The sequence below is a fragment of the Lepus europaeus genome, chromosome 12 (assembly GCF_033115175.1).
Source record: "Lepus europaeus isolate LE1 chromosome 12, mLepTim1.pri, whole genome shotgun sequence".
NCBI classification, from domain to species: Eukaryota; Metazoa; Chordata; class Mammalia; order Lagomorpha; family Leporidae; genus Lepus; species Lepus europaeus.
Window position 1 is genome coordinate 33,364,633 of NC_084838.1, and position 21,652 is coordinate 33,386,284.

At 41.1% G+C, this 21,652-nt stretch overlaps 1 protein-coding gene across 1 annotated transcript in view; it reads right to left on the reverse strand.

The window, feature by feature from the left end:
• TMEFF1 (transmembrane protein with EGF like and two follistatin like domains 1) overlaps window positions 1-21,652 on the reverse strand; it is a 121,712-nt gene that overhangs the window by 78,397 nt on the left and 21,663 nt on the right. The window contains exons 2-3 of the mRNA XM_062207868.1: window positions 14,602-14,711; window positions 3,899-4,028 (exon numbers count right to left, since the gene is read on the reverse strand). Coding sequence (XP_062063852.1) covers window positions 3,899-4,028; window positions 14,602-14,711 — 240 coding nt within the window. The remainder of the gene's footprint in view (window positions 1-3,898; window positions 4,029-14,601; window positions 14,712-21,652) is intronic.

Consider the following 21,652-nt stretch of genomic DNA (forward strand, 5'->3'; position numbering starts at 1 on the left):
ATTTCAACAGTTTGCACCCACAAAGAAACACAAGGTGAAACACACTGTTTGAGTACTAGTTATAAAAAATGTACAGCACATTAAGGACAGAGATCCCACATGAGGAGCAAGTGCACAGTGACTCCTGTTGTTGACCCAACAAATTGACACTCTAGTTTATGGCGCCAGTAACCACCCTAGGCTCTGGTCATGAGTTTCCAAGGCTATGGAAGCCTACCAAGTTCGCCGACTCCTTCATTGGCTTTTATAGAGACTCTAAACTCGTGTTCAATTTTGACTAATTAACCATAAAATGACATCTCTGATTACAGAGGAAAAGAAGGAATGAAGGAGTAGGAACAAAGGAACTCAATTTAAAACTTTTCTTAGGAAAACACTCCTTCTTTCTATCCCACATACACTGGGTAGATGTGACAGACACTATGGTAAATGCTAGGAAAAAATAAATAAATAAGACTCATTCCTAGGGCAGAGATACTCCCAACCTTTTCTTCAACCCATGTCCAATTTTAATATAAATATCTCACACTTCCTTCGGCATTTGGGATTCCAAAGAAAATTAACTACTGTAACTACTCTGATAATGAGGTACAGGTCTTCCAATGGATTTTATTTTGTAGACCATACTCACACCTTCCCCAGACCATACAATCCTACCCTAGGATCATATTACACCTCTCTAGGCAGGACATACTGCCTTCCCATTGAAAAATGATCTGACTAGAGACAGAAATGTCAGATAAATGAAACACAGAATGGTATATGCATAGAGACACACACAAGGTGTGAACAAAATCTGTCTCCCAATGTCACAAAATAAAGATTTCAGAGGAGAAAATCCTTAAAGCCCAATCTTCAAGCATAAGAAAGCAGTTTGCAAGTAAGCAAAAAAAGAGTACTTCTATCTCATAGACTAGAACTTAAAAAAAGATCAAATAGAAAATATTGGCCCACTCAGCAAATAACAAAATCAATAAAGCATCCTACAGCTTAACTCATTCAAATTTTATTTAACAATTCCAGAAAATGACATCTATTTTATGATTTAGGAAACTGGGGCTCAGAGAGACCATACGGTAAAATAAATAAGAGTTGGAGTTCCTGGCCGGCACCGTGGCTCAACAGGCTAATCCTCCACCTAGCAGCGCCGGCACACCGGGTTCTAGTCCCGGTCGGGGCACCGGATTCTGTCCCGGTTGCCCCTCTTCCAGGCCAGCTCTCTGCTGTGGCCAGGGAGTGCAGTGGAGGATGGCCCAAGTGCTTGGGCCCTGCACCCCATGGGAGACCAGGAGAAGCACCTGGCTCCTGCCATCGGATCAGCGCGGTGCGCTGGCCGCAGCGTGCCAGCCGCAGCGGCCATTGGAGGGTGAACCAACGGCAAAGGAAGACCTTTCTCTCTGTCTCTCTCTCTCTCTCACTATCCACTCTGCCTGTCAAAAATTTAAAAAAAAAAAAAGAGTTGGAGTTCCTTTAAAGCCATGTCTTCTAACTCTAGTGCAATGCTCTTTCCAATTTACTACCCTTCCTTCTAATGTTTAATATTCACTACCAAGACTGACATTGTGACACAGCAGGTTGAAACACTGCCTGTAAAACCAGAATTCCACGTGGGTGCTGATGCGTGTCCTGGCTGCTCCATTTCCAATCCACCTCCCTGATAATGCACCTGGGAAAGCCCAAGTCCTTGCGCCCCTGCTCCCACATAGGAGACAAGAATGAAGTTGCACGTCCCCAGCTTTACTCTGGCCCAGCCCTGGCTGTTGTGGCCATTTGGGAAGTGAACCAGCAGACTGAAGATTCTCCCTAACTTTGCCTTTCAAATAAATAAATATTTTTTTAAAATATTCACTATCAAAGCACTTGGTGTCTTAAACACATGTACCTCATAAATAATGCATAATTATTTGGGGACTGCAAAGAATTCCATATTCCTCTTTAGTTTCTATATCAAATATGTGAAACACAACATCCTTAGAGAAGCAAATAAGAACTACACCAAATGATAATCTACTAGCCTAAGAACATAACGTCTCCAAGCACTTAATTATTTAGTAGTAAAATATTCATCCTTGGCCAAAGAGAAGTCTGACCTGTGCCCACAGCTTCTGGAAGATACTCAAGTCATGCCTGATAGCAGTGTCTTTACTAGGGGAGGATTTCTGACCACCTTATCTTTGGATAGATACAGCCACATACCATAGTCTTAGGGTACAGGCTGGACACACAAGAAAGAACAACATATAATTTAGAGTGGGGGCTTCAGGTCACACAGTGTTGCTAGCCCTGGCACCTGAGATAAACACATGGACAGTCAGTCATTGGGCATGAGACAGGCACTGTGGCACAATGGGTTAAGCCACCATATGTAAGCAGAGTTTAGGTTTGCATCCTGGCTACTTCACTTCCAATCCATCTTCCTGCTAATATATCCTGAGAGGCACCAGATGATGGCTTTCCGGGACGGGGAACATTTTTTTGGCCAAGGGCCATTGGAGATTTATAACATCATCTACAGGCTGTACACAAATATCAGCCTAAAAATGAGTCTGCTATAGACTAATTTTGAGTCCTGCCTGTATTTGCCTTGGTTGGAACAGTCTCCACATAACCTCAATACAAATAATTTTGCATGCCTTATACTGCTTATGGGCTGGATATTCCCCATCCTCCGGTTAAGTTCTTGGGCTCTTAACATGGGAGACCAGAAGAGTTCTAGGCTCCTGGCTTCAGCCTGACCCAGACCTGGCTGTTGTGGGAATTTGGGGATTAGACCATCGATGGAGAATTTTCTGTCTCTCTTTCTCTCTGTCATTCTGCCAAGTAGATGAAAATAAATAAACATTTTTGAAAGTTAAATAATGAAGACCCAAAAAAACTCAGAACTCTAAGGCCCAGGTGAGCTTTTCTAGTTGGCAGTAATCCACATGTATTGTCACACATTATGACCTGGAGGAGCTGACTCTGTCCCTGACTCCACAGGGAGAGGATATCCAGAAACTCCATCCTTAGGTTTCTCCTAGAATCTGTCCATACCTCTCTTCCCTTGGCTGTTGTTAACATGTATCCTTTCCCTGTAATAAACCAGAAGCACCAGTACAACAGCTTTCAGTGAGTTGTGTGAGCCCCTGTAGCAGACTATGGAACCTGAGGGTAGTGTGTGGATACCTCAGGAACTCAAGTGTCAGCAGTGAGGGCAGTCTTGGACACTGTGCCTTCTACCTTTGCAGTTGGCTTCAAAATCATCAGATCCAGCAAGAGAGAGAACTTTTACCACCATAATACTCAAATACAGAAAGAAAATCACATAGGAATAGTCTTCACTAACTCCTGTACAACAATTTTAATTGCAGTATCTCACCTGCAGCCCTATTCTCTAACACAAGCACAAGAAAGAAACCAATAGTAATGCTTCCCAAAATCAGTCACTACCAATTCAGGAGGATAAAGCAGAAGAAAATACAAACAGCTGGGTTGGGAGGGGGTTGGGAGAATAGGCAGGCAGTGGGAGGCAGCAGGGAGAAGAGAAGAAACACAACCTGAAATGCTACTAATGATTTTCTACACATACTCCTGACCACCTCCTTCCCCACACCAAACCAAGTCTACAACGTGGATCCCCTATCACATCCCACCCCAAATCTTATTCTGCCTCATGTTCGAACTTAAAGCCAGCAAGAGGCAAAGTCCCCACATAAAAAGGCTTTAGGCCTTAAAAATGTAGGGAAGTAACTCAGTCAATACAACCACTCAGAGTTAAAAGGAGCAACATGAAATGGCAGCAAAGACAACTCCCTAATTCCTCCACACAATCACCACCAATCCATGCGAGAGCTTTGGTAACGTACTTCTATCTAGAAATCTCCTTTTGGGTAGCATTTATCCAGAATATCATACGTACCAGAGTAGCATGGTCCTCTGGCCACTACTGTTATCTCTTTCTGGTGCTTACAAGCAGCCCTTCTGAGAAAGCATTCATTTTGGTAAGTGTCCCCATTTGATCCACAGACAGGAATGTAATTTGTATGGCACTGCAAAAGGAACAAAAATAAATTCTCAGAACTAGGTGTGAATATTAATAGTTTATTACACATTCATGAATACAATATCATAGTATTATGACATACTTCTACTACTGAATAGTTTGTACTTTTACTTGGTTTTTTTTTTTTTTTTTTTTTTACAGGCAGAATCAGAGAGAGAGAGACAGAGAGAAAAATCTTCCTTTTTCCGTTGGTTCACCCCCCAAATGGCCGTTACATCCGGCGCACTGCACCGATCCGAAGCCAGGAGCCAGGTGCCTCCTCCTGGTCTCCCACATGGGTGCAGGGCCCAAGCACTTGGGCCATCCTCCACTGCCTTCCGGGCCACAGCAGAGAGCTGTACTGGAAGAGGGGCAACCAGGACAGAATCCAGTGCCCCAACTGGGACTAGAACCTGGGGTGCTGGCGCCGCAGGCGGAGGATTAGCCTAGTGAGCCGCGGCGCAGGCCTTACTTGGTATTTTAAAAAAACAAGAATTATACTACTTCTTCACATTTTTTTTCATATTCATAATGGAAATGACACCAACTATCCATTAAAAATAAGAATGAAAGTCCCTATGCCAGCTACTTCATTTTCTTGCTGTAATAACCCATTGAGAGAATAGCAGGAAATTCCTGACAATATTTGTAAAGAGTACTACTTATATAAAGTCATTATTATCATAACTAATTTTCTCAATACATCTAAGTGGGCAAAATCACAAGGTAAATGCTATTGAAGACAAAAAGAAACATAAGATAAGCTCTGTCCTCAGAGACTTCACAATCATCTAAGAGTCCTACAAATAAAAAAAAAAAAACTGCAAAACTACAGAATGTAACAATCAATAGTACAGGCAAAAAGTATATCTATTATTTTAATCAATAGTACAGAAAGAAATATAATACCTATAACCTGTATTATAACTGGAAGTATTCAAGAAAAGCTCCTCAGAGAAAGTGAAATATGAACTGGGTCTTGAAGAACATGTAAGATATATGAAGAAGAAAACAGGTGATATAAATTTCAGAAATGACACTCGACTAGTATATTTGAAAAACTTAAAACTTCTACAGGTCAAATATCACAAATGACTAAAGTTTTAAAATCTAGGAGAAATGTGATAGCAAAAGGAAATAAACTACACTTTCAGCTTAATTTAGAAAAGTAAACATGTCTAAATTAAATTCCAAAAGAATTCTTCACATTACTTGTCTTCATGTTTTCCAATTTCCATGTTCATGATTTTCTGTCTGGCTCTATTTTTCTCCAATGAACAAGATTCTAAACGGTGGTTAGGCTTACCTGATGAAGCATATGCATGGCATGCTACCACAGGCCAAGTACTAGTAAAAACTTATTTTGCTAGATATTATCAACACAATCCTACATCAACTTTTATTAAAGAAGCTTTCCTATATTCCTCCAATTTTTCATGGATCACAAAGTCCTTTATTTTCTTTCCCTAAAATGTACACAGTCACTCCTATGATCTCTGTACCAATCATTACTTCATAATTACAAAGTACAATTTAGCAAAGAGGCCATAAGTTCCAATATGTCAAATGCTAAGTCTACCAAACCTCTCCCCTCAACAAATACTCAATGACTTTCTAATGTCGTGCTCTCAAGGTGCTCACACCAGGGTGGGCACTGTGGAATGAGCAGGTTAATGCATCTCTGAAAACCCCTACATTCCATATTGGAATACCTGGTTGGAGTCCCAGTTACTCTGTGCTTCTGATCCAGCTTCCTGCTCATGTGGTCTGGGAGGCAGCAGATATTGGCTCAAATAATTAGGTTCCTGTCATGTGGGAGACCTAGAGGAATTCCCAGGCTCCTGGCTTTGGCCTAGCCTAGCCCTAGCTTTTGTAGGCATTTGGTAAATGAACCAGCAGATGGAAGCACATGGGAGATATATCTATCTATCTATCTATCTATGTGTGTGTGTGTGTGCCCCTTTCTGTCACTCTACCTCTCAAATAAATAAATCTAAAAAGAAAACAAGGAACCAACATCACCACTAGAGGTGGAATGCCCTTGTGCGGGCATTTTTCACTGTCACAATGACAGAAAGACATTACTATAATTTAGCAGGTGGATTCCAAGGTTGCTAATGTACTACAAAAGAAAGGACAGTTCACCACACAGCAGACTCACAGAATGACAATTGCTTTAAGTAGCACTCTGACCTCAGAATTAGCCCTTAAGGCATTCTGGTCTGGCTGAAAAGCCCATGAGAGCATTTCAGGCTGGAAAGTCAAGACACCATGGGAAAAAAAAATGTCCTAAATGAAGGATCTCGGGAATGAGACCCCAGTGGAAAGAAGGGGCCATCAAAGAAGGATGTACTTTTCTCTGAAGGGAGGAGAGAACTTCCATTTTGCCTATGTCTAAATACTGACTGAGATTGTGGATTCAAAAGGCAGCTCAAGTCAAGAGCCTCAGGTGATCACTGACATCATACATAAGAGTGTTAATTGTTAAATTAACAAGAGTCACTGTGCACTTACTTCCCATGCACAACCTCTGCCCTCAATGAGTTGTATCATGAGTTAACTGTAAAAGTTGTTCTCAGTTTGTGTGTATGTGCAAATTGTTGAAATTTTTACTTAGTATAGAGTTGGTCTTCTGTGTATAAAGTTAACTGAAAATGAATCTTAACGGATAATGGGACTGGGAATGGGAGTGGGAGGAGGAGGAGGGATGGGGGTGGGGGTGGGAGAGCGGGTATGGTGGGAAGAATCATTATATTCCTAAAGTTGTGCTTATGAAATTTGTTTTCCTTAAATAAAAAATTTCTTTGGGAAAAAAAAGAAAGGATAACTCACACAACAAAGATGTACACAATTTCTGAATGGTTCTCTGGCCATTCATGTAGGAACTATGTAAGACCTACCATATACAAATAACCTCAGTGTATTATACCTTATCCTAATATTGGCTTTTATTCTAACTTCTACATTTTCATTTTTGTATACTTCTAGCATTGAAACTGCTTCTGTTTTATTAATTCAAACATTCATTTTAAGTAGATATAAATATCTGATTATTACATCTTTTAATATAACATGCCCAAGTATTTACACTCTAAAATATTTATTAAAAATTAGTTTTCTTTCTCATTTACACTGCAATTACACATTATATTCATTTCTTTAATTATATGTTTTTGTACATTGTTACATTATCTATGAATTTCATTTAAGGATAGTAAAAAAAAAAAAAAAGGCCTATAAACCATTTGTTATTAAAAAAGAAGCATTAGCGAAGGCTCTTCTGTGCTGAGACCTAAAGAGAAGGAGTCAATCATCTAAGTGGGAGGAAAAAGGGTTTTCTAGTAATAAGAACAGAAAATTGCAAAGATCTTGAAAGGGTAAAAAACTGGAATGTTTAATGACTGAAAAGGAGAATTCTCAAGGGATGAGAAGAGGGTGACTAGGACAGGACCAATGATAGCAGAGATGCACAGCAGTAATGAGATTTGAGAGCTGCTTTAAACTAAAAGGAAAAAAAACAGACTGTCCTTATAGGAAAATAATATACACTTCCCTGTGGCAACAGTAATAGAAAAGTTTCTGGGCATTAAAGCCAGAAATCCTCATGTAACCTTGGTTGAACTATCTCTTTGACTCCATCTCTACATCTTTAAAACAGAGTTAATAGTACTTCTCAAGGATGCTGTCATTTGGCTCAATGGTTAAGTCTTCTACAACCCATATCAGAGCGCCTGGTTCAAGTCCCAGCTCCTGCTTCTGATGTAGCTTCCTGCTAATGTGTACCCTGGTTGCAGCAGGTGACGGGAAAAGTACTTGGCTCCTTGCCAACCACAAGGGAGACCCAGTTTGACCTCTTGAGTTTGGCCTGGCTTAGTCCTGGTTGGGCATCTGAGGAATGAATTAGTGGGTGGAAGAGCTCTGTCTCTGTCACCTTGCCATTCAAAGGTAGCACTCCTCAAGGCCTGCATTGTGGCACAGCAGGTTAAGCTGCCAGTCGCAACGCTGACATCCCATGAGTGCCCATTCAAGTCCCAAATGCACCACTTCTGATTCAGCTCCCTGCTAATACACCTGGAAAAGAAGTGGAAGATGATTCACATGCTTGAACCCCTGAACTCATACGGGAGAACCGGATGAAGCACCTATGTGGCCCAGCTCCAGCCATTGTGGCCATTCAGGGAATGAATCAGTAGATGGAAGATTCTCCTGCTCACTCATTCTCACTCTCCCTGTCTCTGTAACTCTGCCTTTCAAATAAATAAAAAAAAAAAAAAAAGCAAAGGAGCATTAAGGAAACAGGTGTATAACCTAGCAGTTAAGATGCCTGTGTCCACATCAGAGTGCCTGGGTTAGATTCCTGGCTCTAGCCTATTGCTAATGAAAACCCTGGTAGTCAGCAGTGATAGTCCAGGTAACTGAGTTCCTGCTTTCCATGTAGATGTGAACTGAGCTCCCAGCTTTGGCCCCGGCCCCAGTCCAGCCATTTGGAGTATTAGGGAAGTGAACCAGAGGAACTAGGGGATAGTAATGATTTCTTTCGCTCTATCAAATAGTTTTTTAAAGGAACATTAAGGCTGATAGGGCTGAGAATCTTAAAATTTATTAACAGTTCCTACTAGTAAGCACTGGGCTACAGCTTTAAATGTCCTATCTAACTTAAAAAGCCCACCAGCCATGGCAAGCATGTGGTTTAATGCCTAGAGCTAGGAATCCTCAGCCCACCATCCCTGTGAACATGGGCTGCCAGCAGCACCATGTTCTGCAAAGTACCTACATAATAAAAGTTGTTCTGAAGATTAATTAAGAGAAATCCACCTTTAGCATGTATATCTGGCCACGATAGGTTCTGAATAAACATTAGCTATTTTTGCTACTGCTATTATCAGTTTAGGGTCTCAAGTATTTGCCACAGCTAATGAGTAGCCACAATTCCTCACAAATGACATACTTAAAAGTACTACACACTCAAATTACTCAGCAGAGTCTCACCATATGCCATTTGATGCCAGTGAACACAGCACTTTTGTCCCTGAACTACAACTCACAAGCACATACTTAGGAGTGAGCCTGAGATGGGAGAAGCAGTCCTGCTGTTTTTGGCCATTCTGTTTGAGAAGTCTCTGCTGGAAACCCAATGTCCAAATTAAAAGAACTGGATAATTTTAATTTTAATGACACACAGTTTTTGACTCAAACACTGATGTTGGAACCTAACTCTAACCTAAGGACCACCTCTTCCACACAGCCACCCTTTCTGGGGGAAAGAACTCTTTTTCTACAATTTTTCTTCAGTTGGAAGAATATGATGATACTACCAGGTATTTAAGTAATCTGGAAAGCTGCAGCAGTGTAAAACTCTAGAGCCACATCCATTCATGCACTGACCGTGCACCTGTGTGCCAGGAACTGTGTTGAATACAATACATAAGAAAATAACAAAGGTGTAGTGGTTAATGTTATGTGTCAGCTTTATCTCAAGCCCCAGCATATTGAGATTAAACATAATTTCTGGATGTGTCTGTCAAGGGAGTCTCTGGATGAGACAAGACTTTGAATCAGCAGACCAAGTAGAGAACATTAAGCTCCCCAAAGTTTACAAGTATTATCCAATCCACTGATGACCCCAACAGAACAGAAAAGCTGAGGAGCTGAAGAAGGAAGAATTCTCTACCTGACTGCTTGAGCTGAGACTTCAGTTATCTCCTGGTTCTTAAGTCTTTGGACTCAGACCATTGGATTTCTTGGGCCTCCAGCATATAAGGAAAGATTGTGGAACTCATCAGTCTTCCTAACTGAATGTGTGTGTGTTTTGGTGTGTGTGTGTGTGTGTGTTTTCTAGAGGTTCTATTTCTCTGGAAAACCTTGCCTAATACAAAGGTCTAATAAGAGAGCATGGTGCTAGAGCAGATAGCAGATACTAAATCCAGACAGACACATAATCCAGACAGCTCCAGACAGAAGAACAAAGAAGAAAGAAATGAGAAAAAGTGAGAGGCACAACCCTACATAAAATTTTAAGGGAAAGATGCAATATTGATCATCATTCTTTGTATAAAATTAATAAAAGCGGCTTTGTTTATATATGTTGCAAGATAACAGCTCTTACTAGCAAACCAAAACAACTTTTAGATTTTTATTAAAAATTTTATTATGTTAGAAGGCATTTACAATAGCACTGAAATGTGCTGAATCATAAGCAAGTTTTCTTCTTTAAATGAACTGAAAAATACTGCTAAAGTATCCAGCAAACAGAAGTGTTTAATAGGCATTGCAGGTCATTGTTCTTAAGCTAGCAATAATAATCTAAGTCCAACATGAACAAATTTATAAGCTTACAGGCAAGCAGAATGGTCAAGGGAAGGTTTGCTCAGCAGGAAGATCAAATTATGATGTAAGCCCGAAGGCAGTTTGCTCTTACAAGGCAATGAACCTGTCTTTAAACATCTTTACATCCTCAGCATCCAGCCTAGGACCTAGCAAAGTAAGCACAGGATAAATGTCTACTGATCTCAACTCCTAACTTAACTTTTTCTTTCCTTCTTTGACACAAGGAAAGAATGCAAGAGATTCAAGCAGATCATAAGGGAATCTTCTAGCTGTTCAACTATGTTTAAAAAGCCCAAAAGGTTAGTTCTTTATAATCCTAGGAATTTCAGAGAAAGACTTTCAAAGAACAAAAAAAGTAGGACCATAAAAACAAAGACATAAAGACAAGCACAGTGTGAAAATTTTAAACTTTTTATGTCAAAAAATATAAACAAAATGAAAAAGAAACTAGGTTATACAATTACTTGTCAATTAAAAATAATTTAAAAAGAGAAAGCAAAACAGAACTAGGGAAGGCGGGAATTTGGCCTAGAGCTTCAGATGCCACAATGGAATGCCTGGGTTCAAGTCCAGCTTCCTGCTAACGCATGTCCTGGAAGCAGCAAGTGCTGACCTGGGTAGTCGGGTCCTGACACCAACACGAGAGAGCCAGAAGGTACCAGGCTGCTAACTTCAGCCTGTCTCAGACCTGGCTTGTTGCAGGCATTTGAGGAATGAACCAACAGATGGGAGATCTGTCTGTCTCATTCTCTTCTCCCTCTCTCTCCCTCTCCCTCTCTCTTTCTTTGCTTCTCAAGTAAATAAATTTTTAAAAAATTTTAAAAGAAATTAGTATAACGTCTTTAAATACAGAACTCTTTCTTTGGTAATCTATATAAGTGGAAATGGAACAGTCACTAAAGTAAATACTATTAATTGATTTATGTACTTAAGAAGGTAATTAAAACACATGTGTTTGTAAATGCACAGGATATTTCTTGCAGAAAATATATGAAGTAACAGATGTTGCCCCTGAGAAAAGTAATTTTTAGTCTGGAGCAGAAGCAAGACATCTTTTTGTTTCACATATATCTTCTTGGGTCGTTCAAGCTGTTTACTGGAGGCATATATTACTCTTCTTAAAAATCCATCAGAACAGTAGGTTCTCTTGAGAGTTGATGAGTTAACAGATACAGAATGCTCAACACAGTAAGCACTATAAAATATTCAAATAGTATATTGAATATAGTGTATGCATACATATACGTCTTTTCAAATCAACATAAGGGAAAAAGAAAATACCCCAAAAAATAAGCAAAAACATGAGGAATGGTGAATAAATATAAAGCACATTTTAAATCTCTCGAATAATCAAATGCAAACAAAAATATTTTTGCTTTTCAGATTTACAAAATTTAAAAAAAAAGGACAAAATCTACTACAGAGAGGTGGGGGGGAAACAGGTAATCCAGTAAATACATGGCTTTTGGTAAGAATGTTAATTTGCACATGAGCATCCCATTGATCCAACAATTCCCTATCAAGGAATTCAACCTGATACCTAAGACAGCTGGAAGATGGGAACAGCCACCGGGTTCCTAATAATGGGTGGCTAGGTCTCCCACAAAAAAACCCACCGTCTTTCTGGATTGAGGAGAGGGAGGACAGAGTAAAGAGCAGGCATAGCCACTAGAAAGCAGGAGGGAAATCCCAGACAGGAAGAGTCATGGAGGAAAAGTCCCAGATTATGGATGTAAACTCAGGGCAAATTTCAGGCAGACCCTCAAACCACACATGGAACAGACTCCAAGCAGCCCCACTAAGGGCTGATGTTCATGTAATTGCCCACCACGGAGAAGACAGAATCTGCAATCTAAGTTCAGCCAATCTATGTCAAAAATAACAATTTGCTTCAAAGGAATGGAACAGAATGCAGATACTCTAAAACATATCATTCACAATGTGTTGGATAAAACAAAATCACTCTGCTATGAAGAAACAAAGAAATGCAACCCACTCTTAAATGAGAAATCTATCAATGAGAAATCTATCGATAGGAAGAATATCTGAGATGTCTTAAATGATGACACTGGCAAAGACTTTAAAGCAGCAATAATATTTATGCTCAAGAAAAATATGCTTGTAATGACTGGAAAATAAAAACAGAAAAACTCAGCCAATAAATAAACAATAAATACAAACTACAAATTCTAAAAATAAAAAAAAAATTAAAAACTTAACAGATCAGAAGAGCACACATAACAGAAGAAAAGGTTAGTGAGCCTAAAGACAGAGCAGTAAAAATTAACTACTACAAACAACAGAAAGAAATAAAATGAAAATAAATGAACAAAGCCTCAAGGACTTTGGGACCTTAACAAGTCTAATATATGTCATTCAAGCCCCAGACTAGAACAGAGAACTGGCAGAAAAATATAGTTTAGGAAGCAGAAAAACATAGTTTAGGAAACAATGACCGGGGCCGGTGCCGTGGCACAGTAGGTTAATCTTCCGCCTGTAGTGCTGGCAACCCACATGGGTGCCTCTTTTGTGTCTCAGCTGCTCCTCTTCTGATCCAGCTCTCTGCTATGGCCTGGGAAAGTAGTAGAAGATGGCCTGAGTGCTTGGGCCCCTGTACCCACATGGAAGACCTGGAAGAAGCTCCTGGCACCTGGCTCCTGGCTCCTGGCTTTGGATCGGCACAGCTCTGGCCATTGCGGCCATTTGGGGAGTGAACCAGTGGATGGAAGACTGCGCTCACGCGTGCGCTCTCTCTCTCTCTCTCTGTAACTCTACCTCTCAAATAAATAATAAAATCTTTAAAAAAGAAAAAAGAACGATCAAAATTCCTAAACTTAATGAATGACATAAAGTCACAGATTTCAAGAGCTTGGTCAATTCTGAGCAAGAGAAAATGAAAACAAACCTAAGCACTGCACAGTCAAACTACTAAAAAACAAACTATAGAGAATATGTTGAAAACAGCCACAGAAAAATGACCCATTAAAAGCAGGGGAAAACCAGTTCAAATCGCCACTGACTTTTTCATCTCATTCTGGGTAAAACCAGCTCCCATGTTGTGAAGAGCCCTGTGCAAAGGCACTCATGGAAAAGAACTAACAGCAAGCATCTATCTTAATCCAGCTAAAAGCACTAAGCAGTGTGGGAAAAAATGGCTATTGCAAAAATGCCCACAAGAAAGCCTGCTGCCATGCAATGTAATCAAACATTGTCCCTCTTTAATGATAAAGACCCTGGCTGGCTGGACAACAGTACACCCACCAGTCCTTCCTCCTTTACTTAAACTCTTCTGTTCATGAAAACATGATGGTTTAGAGTTTACAAAGAGATTTAAATGTAAGCTCTCCTTCCAATTCTGATTCTAACTATAGTATCATTTGATCTTAGCCAAAAGGCCAAGACAATTATACTAATTATAGTATAAGAAAGGATAGTAAATGTGCCATCTCTTTTCAGATGCAAAACTGATACACAGAAAATTACCTGAGATCATACAGAAATCTGCCTGAGGTCTTAGGGTTACAGGAAATATTAACTCTCCTAAGCTTTTCATCTTGATTTCTGAACTCTTTCTTCTCAAAATCCAAAATAGCGGGTAGGTACAGAACAAGAGTGAGAAAAATTCTAGCTTCTTCTTGGTCTCATCCTAAATCTCGAATCAGGGACCAGCTTATGGGAAACATTATGAAGTCTCATTATAATGTAGTCACAGAAAACGAAAACGAAGCACTAGATGAAACACTTCCCTCTCACTTTTTGAGGTTATTACTCACAACTAAAACAGCCTCTGAAAGCAAAAACATTCACACTCTTAGTCTGAGGGTACACATTTATTTCTAACCCTCACTACCTTTAGGCTCCAAGTCTGCCAAGTACTGTTGACCAAAGTCATGAGAGCAACAAATTAGAATGAAAGGGAAACTGGCAGACTAGCAGGAAAAGAAAAGGAAAAATATGGCAACATTTTAAAGGAGAGGCTCTATTCCAACTAGTACTGTATTTTCTTTCTGTGACAATTATAACTTAACATTTGGATATAACTTTAATATTTTTTTCCAAAGCATTTTCACATCTATCATTGCCAGTCCTAACATGGAAGGTACAAATAACAGGGTTTCATCTGACAAAAAGAATTGAGGAGCTGAAAAAAAACAAAAAAATTTAAGGGATTCAAGGCGTTTTAAGCTTCTTAAAGAATGCAGAATTATATCAATAATATAAAATTCTTGAACAAATAGGTTTGGTTTCCTCACCTGAAATTGGCATGCACATTTCAAACCATCTCCATCTTCTTTACACACTCCTCCATATTTACACGATGATTCATCACAGACTCTTACATCAGACTCCCTCACGTTTAATTCTGCAAAAGAGGAAAAATTGCTTCAAATATATGTTTGGCTTTTGCTTATTCACTGTGTGTGTATGTGTGCATATGTGAAAAATCCTTAAAATGTGAGCATCCTATTCACAAGAATAAGACACTATACAAAAAATTCTATAGGATGCAAAATGTTCTGTATTCCCCAAAGAGAATCTTACATAATAATAATATGCCTAAAATAACCCAAATTGAAATAAAACTCAAAATTTCAGATCTAACATAATTCCCAGAGGTAAACACATGGAATTTTTTCTATTTTGGCCTGCCCAGACCTTAAGATAATCTTTTTTTTTTTTAAGATGTATTTATTTATTTGAAAGTCAGAGTTACAAAGAGAGAGGAGAAGAGGTAGAGAGGCAGAGAGAGAGAGGTAGAGAGAGAGGTCTTCCATGATGGTTCCTTCCCCAATTGGTCACAATGACCAGAGCTGTGCCGATCCAAAGCCAGGAGCCTGGAGCTTCTTCCAGATCTCCCACGTGGGTACAGGGGCCCAAGGACTTGGGCCATTTTCTACTGTTTTCCCAGGCCATAGCAAAGAGTTGGATCAGAAGTGGAGCAGCCAGGACTCAAACCGGTGCCCATATGAGATGCCAGCACTGCAGGTGGCAGTTTTACCTGCTAAGCCACAGTGCCAGCCCAAGATAATTTTCTAACTGTTCTCTTAACTTTAGGTTATTTTTCTGCTGAATAACTTATTTTGAAGGGTAACAAGAATAACTAAAGAAATCTGAATTGTTTTGGCACTCAGAATAAATTTTAGGTGATTATTATTCATTCTAGACCACTGTTTTAATTATAAAATAATTATAATGTGAACTTGAGTTTCATTCAGTAGATACACATGGAACATTTACATTCACAGAATTAAAGATACTCAAAATATTACTAGATTTAGAACATATAAAATTGATTTAATTTCACTCTACCACTGGAAGCACACCCAATCAATTAGTAACAGCATTCTACAGCATTTTGTTCCTGATTTAAGACTGTCAGTCTCCCTTTGGAAGCATCATATTAGGCTTTCTCAGAAATCAAATAAATTGCTTAAAGGTTTGTGCTAAGTAAGGCTTCCAATCACGTGAAATGGGGTGAAAATCACTGTAATGCAATTTTCACAAACTCCCTACTGGGAATGAAAGCTCAATAACAAATGCGGGAGCCGGTGCTGTGGCGCAGTAGATTAATGCCCTGGCCTGCAGTGCCAGCATCCCATAAGGGCGCCAGTTCGAGACCCGGCTGCTCCACTTCCGATCCAGCTCTCTGCCGTGGCCTGGGAAGGCAGTGAAGGATGGCCCAGGTCCTTGGGCCCCTGCACCAGCGTGGGAGACCAGGAGGAGGCTCCTGGCTCCTGGCTCCTGGCTTCAGATCAGCACAGCTCCGGGTGTTGCGGCCAATTGGAGAGTGAACCATCAGATGGAAGACCTCACTCTCTCTCTCTTCCTCTCCTCTCTCTGTGTAACTCTGACTTTCAAATAAATAAATAAATCTAAAAAAATAATAACAAATGCAAACAACAAATGACTGGTTTTTTAAAATATTCCAGGGAAGCAATGAACATGTGAGTCTAGGAGCACAAAGGTCTAAGTTAACAAGAGTTGAGTGGTTCTTGGAAGAGCACAGGGTCTTCTGCATCTCCAATCATGATGAGGTCTTGACAAACAGATCTCAGGGAGCACTTCTTCAGCAACCCCCATCCTTGGTTACTATTTCTAGATTTCAAAGCAAGACCCAGAGGCCTGAGTCAAGAAGGTCCTATTTCTAGTGATATCCATCTTAGGGCATTTCACTGCCCTCTCTGTCCCATCTGGTCTCATGGCTCTGCAGTGGTGTCTTGAGTCTCTACTCCTAGCCAACCCTCCAAGGAGCTGGCAGTCAAGAACTTGAATACCCCAAGAGTTGATAATCAGTAGTTATTTATTTGAACAACCACTTTGAACCAAACACTGTACTAAAGTAAGCATACATCTGTGTAACTATAGGTTATATAATTCTTTTTTTCAAATGGATCTCAGATATAGAGAACTGGATTACTCTAAAGTTGAAAAATTCACATGATAAGAGGCAGGCATTGTGGCACAGCAGATTAAGTTGCCACTTGGGATGCTCACATTCCATACCAAAGTGCTGGTTCAAGTCCCAGCTACTCACTTTCCAATCCAGCTTCCTGCTAATACACCTGAGAATCAGCAGATGATGGCCCAAGTACTTGGGTCCCTGCCACCCAATGGAGTTCCAGGCTCCCAATTTCACCCTAGCTCAGCCCTGACTATTGCAGGTATTTGGGGAGTGAAACAGCAGATAGAAGATCTTTCTCTTCTGTCTCTCTTTCAGATAAACAAATCTTTAAAAAAAGACATTGGGGCAGGCATTATGGCACAGCAAATTAATCTGCCACCTTGTGATGCCAGCATCCCATATCGGAGTGCCGGCTCAAGTCCTAGATGCTATGCTTCCAATCGAGCTTCCTGCTAATGCATCTAGGAAAGCAGCAGAAGACGAGCCAAGTGTTTGGCCCCTGCCACCCATTTCAGAGACTGACAGAAGTTCCTGGCTCCTGGCTGCAGCCTGGCCTGGCCTTTGCTGTTAAAGGCATCTGTGGAATGAACTAGTAGATCAAAGAGTGCTCTGTCTCTCTCTTCTCTCTCCCACTCTTTTCTCTCGCTCACTTTTTCAAATTAAATAAAGCTTTATTAAAAAAAAAAAAAAGACATGAACAGAAACTTAAGAGGAAACTAACACAGCTGTTTTGTTGTTCTGTTTCACAAACTATTCCAGGTATAGAAAAGCACTTTTCTTTCTTTTTTTAAAAAAATTTATTTACTTGAAAGTCAAAGTTATACACAGAGAGAAGGAGAGGAACAGGGAGAGAGAGAGATCAGGATTCCATCCACTGGTTCACTCTCCAATTGGCCACAATGGCCAGAGCTGCGCCGATCCAAAGCCAGGAGCCAGGAGCTTCTTCTGGGTCTCCCACACGGGTGCAGGGGACCAAGGACTTGAATCATCCTCTACTGCTTTCCCAGGCCATACCAGAGAACAGGATCAGAAGTGGAGCAGTCGGGACTCAAACCAGCACCCACATGGGATGCTCACACTGCAGGCGGTGGCTTTACCGGCTACACCATAGTGCTGGTCCCGAAAAACAACCTTTCCAATTCCTTCTTACCCAGGCCATGAAGCCTTTATGTTCTTGGTTTTCCTTATCTCCCAAATTTTGCTCAATCTTCCATTTTCCCATTGACCATTTGCTTTAGGTTGAGGCTCAATCCTAGGAAGTAGAGTTTTCCTGGTTTGGGTTTTTTGGTTTCTTCCTATTCCTGCTAGAAACTTGAACCAAGGTACAGTTTCAAATACTATAAAACATACATCTTCAGACCCAAGGAAGATAACTAAATATTAACAAGAAACTGCTCTGAAAAAGAGTCTGTGTACAGTAACTTTGCTCAACTATAGGCTTAGCCAGTTTAAGGGCCATAGAAATGAGACTTGCACAATTCGTTAATACAATTCAGAGCATTTCTCTTGATAGTCTTTGCAGTCTTATTAGACTACAACCCATAATACAATCATAATTTAAAAAAAAAAAAAAAGCTTAAGTAAATGTTTTATTTTGTCTGTGGGTCAAGATCATGCTCTGAATAGTGATTACCAGAAACTGGGAAGGGCAGGGGGAAAGGGGATAGATGGAGTTTCAAAACAGTAGAACACAAAAGTTATGGGTTCCAGGGTTCCGCAGCACAGTGGGGTAACTATAGTTCAGAACAATTTAAAGAACTGAAGAACAGGATCTGGTAGGCTCCAAACATGGAGGAAAGTGAGGAGATGAGGATGCTGACTGCCTGACTGGATCAGTTTATACTGTATGTATCACTGAAATATTGAACTATGCCCCATAAAAGTATACATGTATTACATGTTCATGAAAAAAAATACAATAAAATTTAAATAAAGGTCAGACTCTGAGTTACACTTTCTATCTTAGTGTGAGATTTTTGAATTGTAATACTTCTTACGCATTACATTTTATACTCCAGTGGACTGCATGTTAGAACCTAAACCATTCCTGCCACTAAGAATCACACGTGTGGTGTCCAAGTTGTCTGGGTATCTGTTTGCATGAGGGACTACAGAATATTTTAGTTGGAAAAACTACTCTCACCGAAGTGAAGAAGAAATGTTTGGCCCAATAAACAAAGCCTTGAATATGAGGAGTGATTCCAAGCACAGCGTGGTGTCTTTCACATGAATTGCTCCCCAGCTCACCTTCCCAGAACTCATAACGCAGAGACAGAAGGGCTACAACAAGAAACTAGAGAAAGGCTTTCACTAAAAATTTTGAAATGACAAGATTCAAACAGGGCTCCACTTTGATGCTCACATGACAAGATGTAACAGAAGGGGATAAAAGGGGCTGAGGCACCTCCACAGCCCCTACAAATCAGCAGCACACCTGGCAGGGAAGCTCAAGGTCAGGAGACAATAGTGTCAGGCAAGGAGGTATACCTTTGATATGTGTTCAGAGGTACAAAAATGCACAACTGAAGCAAACTTCATAGGAAGAAAGGAACAGGTGCCACGTGACAGTGGCCAGACACGTTAGCGAATCCACAAGAAACAACCTTTGGTGACTCCAGGAATAAACCTGGGAGGGAGGTAGTATGAGGGTGCTAGAGGTTCTAATTAATAGGTGAGGGTAAAAGGCATGAAATTCTGATTTACTCTGGCTATTAGTCATGTTTTATTTTATGCCTACCTTACTAAATGTTTTCACGTGCTAATGTGTTGAATGTGATTATTTAGTTGATCATAATGTAATTATTAAGCATCTACTATGTACCTAATACTACATTGAGAATTTGGGACACAGGAAAATATCTTACATGGAGTTTATGATCTTGCATATGAAACAATCAGTGATGAATGCAACAAAGCCTGTAAAGGGATATGTCTTATACCGTTACTGCCCTAGGAATTTCAATAAGGGGACTAAAAAGAGAGGTTTTTGGCCTAGCATATACCTGGGTTCAATTCCCAGTTCCAGCTCCTGACTCCAGCTTCCTGCCAATATAAACCCCTGGAGGCAGCAGTAATGACTCAAGTAACTGGGACGATGACACCCACATAGGAGACCAGATTCTAGTTTCAGCCTCAGCCCACACCCAGCTGTGGTAGGCAATTCGGGAGTAAATCAGAAGTGGGAGCTCTCTCTGAATATGTCTTTCTTGCCTGTCTTCCTCTTTCTCTTTCTCTTTCTCTCTCTTTCTCTCTCTCTCTCTCTCTCTCAAAACAAGAAGAAACTAACACAGCTGTTTTGTTGAAAAAGATGGGCAGGCACTGTGGCACAGCAGGTTAAGCCACCACTTGGGATGCCCACATCCCATGTCAGAGTGTTGATTAGAGTCCTGGCTCCACCTCTGATCCAGCTTCCAGCTAACGCACCTGGTGGCCCCATTACTTGGGTTCCTGCCACTCAAATGGGAGACACTTACATCGGAGATCAGATGGAGTTACTGGTTCCTGGCTTTGGCTTGGCTTAGTGCTGGCTGTTGTGGGTATTTGGGGAGAGAACCAGTCAATGGTTTCTCTCTGTTTCTCTGTTTCTCTCTCTCTCTCTCTCTCTCTGCCTGTCAAATCAATTTTTTAAAATGGATTAAAATAAACAATAATGGATTCAAAGCATAGGGTGCAATGGTAAGAGGCAAGACTTGCATGGACTTTGAAAGCTTAATAAAGCTTTCATCTAATAATAAAATCAGTATTGGATCATTATACACAATTTAGAAATGACATTTTTTTTCTTTTTTTTTTTCTTTATTTATTTATTTATTTATTTATTTTTTGACAGGCAGAGTAGACAGTGAGAGAGAGAGCGAAAGGTCTTCCTTTTGCCGTTGGTTCACCCTCCAATGGCCGCCGGTAGCGCGCTGCGGCCGGCGCACCCCGCTGAGCCGATGGCAGGAGCCAGGTGCTTATCCTGGTCTCCCATGGGGTACAGGGCCCAAGGACTTGGGCCATCCTCCACTGCACTCCCTGGCCACAGCAGAGAGCTGGCCTGGAAGAGGGGCAACCGGGACAGGATCGGTGCCCCGACCGGGACTAGAACCCGGTGTGCCGGCGCCGCAAGGCGGAGGATTAGCCTAGTGAGCCGCGGCGCCGGCCAGAAATCACATTTTAAAACAAAGAATTTTTTAAAATTTTATTTGCGAAGCAGAGACAGAAAAAGAGCTAGATAGAAAGACATCTCCTGGGCCGGCGCCATGGCTTAACAGGCTAATCCTCCACCTTGCGGCACCGGCACACTGGGTTCTAGTCCCGGTCGGGGCACCGGATTCTATCCCGGTTGCCCCTCTTCCAGGCCAGCTCTCTGCTGTGGCCCGGGAGTGCAGTGGAGGATGGCCCAGGTCCTTGGGCACTGCACCCCATGGGAGACCAGGATAGGCACCTGGCTCCTGCCATCGGATCAGCGCGGTGCGCCGGCCGCGGCGGCCATTGGAGGGTGAACCAACGGTAAAGGAAGACCTTTCTCTCTGTCTCTCTCTCTCTCACTGTCCACTCTGCTTGTGGAAAAAAAAAAAAAAAAATCTCATTCTAATCCTCCACCTAGCGGCGCCGGCACACCAGGTTCTAGTCCTGGTCGGGACACCGGATTCTGTCCCGGTTGCCCCTCTTCCAGGCCAGTTCTCAGCTGCTGCCTGGGAGTGCAGTGGAGGATGGCCCAAGTGCTTGGGCCCTGCGCCCCATGGGAGACCAGGAGAAGCACCTGGCTCCTGCCTTCAGATCAGCACGGTGCACCAGCCGCGGCGGCCATTGGAGGGTGAACCAACGGCAAAGGAAGACCTTTCTCTCTGTCTCTCTCTCACTGTCCACTCTGCCTGTCAAAAAAAAAAAAAAAAAATCTCAGAGCAGTCAAGCACTAG